The sequence below is a fragment of the Chrysochloris asiatica genome, unplaced genomic scaffold, assembly GCF_000296735.1.
Source record: "Chrysochloris asiatica unplaced genomic scaffold, ChrAsi1.0 scaffold00279, whole genome shotgun sequence".
NCBI lineage: Eukaryota > Metazoa > Chordata > Mammalia > Afrosoricida > Chrysochloridae > Chrysochloris > Chrysochloris asiatica.
In genome coordinates this window covers 1,423,561-1,427,127 of record NW_006408797.1, presented here as the reverse complement: position 1 = coordinate 1,427,127, position 3,567 = coordinate 1,423,561, and the positions used below count along the sequence as shown (strand labels likewise).

Here is a 3,567-nt window from a genome sequence, read left to right as displayed (position 1 = left end):
CAATTGGCTTTTTATCATATGTTACCTCTGAAATGACTGAACATCATCCATTTCTTTTTGGCACAGTGACTCTGTGTATTCCTTCCATTCTCTTTCGATGCTTTCTGCAACATTCAATATTTTGCCCAATGAATACTACTGCAAGTCAAGCTTGAATTTTTTCCTCAGTTCTTTCAGCTTGAGAAACACTGAGTGTGTTCTTCCCTTTAAGCTTTCTAACTCCAGATCTTTGCAAATTTCATTATAATGTTTGACTTTGTCTTCTCAAGCTGCCCTTTGAAATTTTCTGTTCAGCTCTTTACCTCCTCTTTTCTTGATTTACTTTAGCATCTCTACACTGGAGAACAAGTTTCGTAGTCTCTTCTGGCATACATTTTGATCTTTTCTTTCTCTCTTGTCTTCTTAATAACCTTTTGCTTTTTCCTGTATGATGTTCTTGATATCATCACACAACTCTTCTGGTCTTCCTTCTTTACTGTCTAATGCATCAAATTTGTACTTGAGATGATGTCTAAATTCAGGTCAAATGTGTTGAAAGTCATATTTTGGCTTTTGTGGACTTGTTTTAATTTTCTTTAGCTTCAGCCTGAACTTGCATATGATCAATTGATAGTCTGTTCCACAGTCTGCCCCAGGCTTTGTTTTGGCTAATAATATAGAGATTGTCTGTGGGTTCTTTGCAGAGATGTACTCAATTTGATTTCTGTGTATTCCATCTAGCGAAGTCTTTTACATTGTTTTAAAAAGGTATTTGCGCCTTTCGGCGCTGCGGCCGCAGCCATGAGTATGCTCAGGCTTCAGAAGAGGCTTGCCTCCAGTGTTCTGCGCTGTGGCAAGAAGAAGGTCTGGTTGGACCCCAATGAGACCAATGAAATCGCCAATGCCAACTCCCGTCAGCAAATCCGGAAACTGATCAAAGATGGCCTTATCATCCGCAAGCCTGTTACTGTCCATTCTCGGGCTCGATGCCGGAAAAATACCTTAGCCCTCCGGAAGGGCAGGCATATGGGCATAGGTAAGCGGAAAGGTACTGCCAATGCTAGAATGCCTGAGAAGGTGACCTGGATGAAGAGGATGAGAATTCTGCGCCGGCTGCTCAGAAGATACCGCGAATCTAAGATTGACCGCCACATGTATCATAGCCTATATCTGAAAGTAAAGGGAAATGTGTTTAAGAACAAGCGGATTCTCATGGAACACAACCACAAGCTGAAAGCTGACAAGGCTCGCAAGAAGCTCCTGGCTGACCAGGCTGAGGCCCGCAGGTCTAAGACAAAGGAAGCACGCAAGCGCCGTGAGGAACGGCTCCAGGCAAAGAAAGAAGAGATCATCAAGACTCTGTCCAAGGAGGAAGAGACCAAGAAATAAAGCTGCCTCGCTCTTGTCTGTATATAGTGGCCTGGGCAATTACATAGATCAGTCATTCAATAAAACAAACCTTTGTTTGCCTGTCAAAAAAAAACTAAACTAAAAGGTATTTGCAATGTAGAAGTCATTGGTCTTGCAAAATTTTATCTTGCAATCTCCAGCATCATTTCTATCACCAAGGCCATATTTTCCGACTAATGATCCTTCCTCTTTGTCTCCAATCATTGCATTCCAATTACTAGTAATTATCAATACCTCTTGATTATTGTTGTTGTTGTTGTTGTTAAGTGCCATCGAGTCGGTTCCGACCCATAGCGACCCTGTACATGTTTGGTCAATTTCCAAACTGAAGAGGTTGGTAGAATTCTTCAGTTTCATCATCACTGGCATTAGTGGTTGGTGCATAAATTTAAATAACAGTGTTAATAACTATTCTTCCTGGTTGTTGTTAAGTGCCGTCAAGTCAGTTGCAACCCATAGCAACCCTGTATAGGGTTCCTGAGGAGCAGCTGGTGAGCTTGAACCTCCAACCTTGAAGTTCAAACTGACTTTGCAGTTCAGCGCATTAACCCACAGCACCATACCAGTACTCTGGTCTTCCTGGTAGTCATATGAATATTATCCTATCACAGATAAAATTATACTTCAAGATTGATCTTGAAATGATCTTTTTAAAGATGAATGTGATGCCACTCCTCTTCAATTCATCTTTCCAACATAGTAAACCATGTAATTTGCAGATTCAAAATGGCTAATACCAGTCCATTTTAGCTCACTAGTGCTTAGGAACATTGATGTTTATGTATTACATTTCATTTTTTAAAACCTCCAATTTTCCTAGATTCATACTCTGTGCATTCCAGGCTCCAATTATTAATGGATATTTGCAATTGTTTCTCCTTATTTTGAGTTGTGCCCTATCAGCAATCGAAGATCTTGAAAGCTTTATTCCATTTATACAATCACAGTCAAACCTACTTTGAGGCAGCAGTTCTTCCTCAGTTGTATTTTGAGTGACTTTCATCCTGAGGGGCTCATCTTCCAGAACTATATCTAGCGATAGGCCGGTGCTATTCATCTTGCTCCAATATTCAATATTCTGGATATTCTGGTGCTGTCTGATGGTGTTTCACTGCTATTCATAAAATTTTCAGTGACCAAACATTTTAAAGTAATCTGCCTCTCCTTCTTCTGAGACTATCTTAGTCTGGAAGCTCAACTGAAACCTATAGGGTTTTAACAACTGGATTGGGCTTTGGAAGGTGCTAGAAGATGTTAAGAGAATTGATCAATGAAATTGGTGCAGTACTTACTGAGTTTGTAATTTAGGACTATTTGACTCTACATGTTTTCTTTCTATATGATTAAGCAATGTGGATCCTGTAAGGGTCAGGGTAGAAGGACAGGGAAATAAGGGACTCCCTGATTAAGTACCTGGACAATGTAAGAGCCAAATGAAAGAAGGTCAGGAAGATAAGGCTGGTAGAAACCCGTCTACAGTTTAGTTAAGCTGAAGAGAATGTCAAGACTGTCTTGGTCTGTTAATTGTTTCTGATATAGAGGGAGGCTGTTAGTATCTATAAACTGGTTGTGTTTACAGAAGCCTTGCTTATGCCCTTTGTTAGTGCTATTGCTTTATCTGTTGATTCAGATGGGTTTTCTATATATGTGATGTTATCATTAACAAATAATGAGGATTAAATCTCTTTTTTTCAATCCTGATCAATCAAATGCCCTTTTCTTGCCCTTTTCTTTCTTTAGAGTGTGAGTTGAGACTTCCCAGGCCCCTGCCCCATATGGTGTCAATAATAGGGATGATTATAGTGAGAGGATATCTGAAGAGTTGGTACCAAGTATCATATTTGCTGTAGGCTTATGGGCTAGAGTAGTTGCTATGAAATTAAGGAAGTTTATTTCTATTCTGACCATTTTCTTCTTTAAATTATAAATTGACATTGAACAGTTTTCACAATCTAATAATACAATTTAAAATAGTATTCTTAAAAATATATTTGAGGGGGATAACAAACAAGATGGCAGATTGGGTGGAAGTGCAGTAAAGGAGCTCTGCCAGCAACAACACAGAATACCCAACCAAGCAGGCTCAGTGGATGGTCCCAGAACTCTGAACCACATATAAAGGAATACTTAGAAGGTTGGAAGGCTCACAGCTGGGGGAATTTGTGGCAGAAGCAAGAA

The 3,567-nt window shown here is 39.7% G+C and overlaps 1 protein-coding gene across 1 annotated transcript; it reads left to right on the top strand.

Annotated features, from left to right (window-relative positions):
- The first annotated feature begins 761 nt into the window (after positions 1-761).
- LOC102825326 (60S ribosomal protein L19-like) lies at positions 762-1,448 on the top strand. The gene has a single exon (XM_006874454.1). The coding sequence runs from the start codon at positions 781-783 to the stop codon at positions 1,366-1,368; it is 588 nt and encodes a 195-aa protein (XP_006874516.1). The 5' UTR covers positions 762-780; the 3' UTR covers positions 1,369-1,448.
- Positions 1,449-3,567: the final 2,119 nt, after the last annotated feature.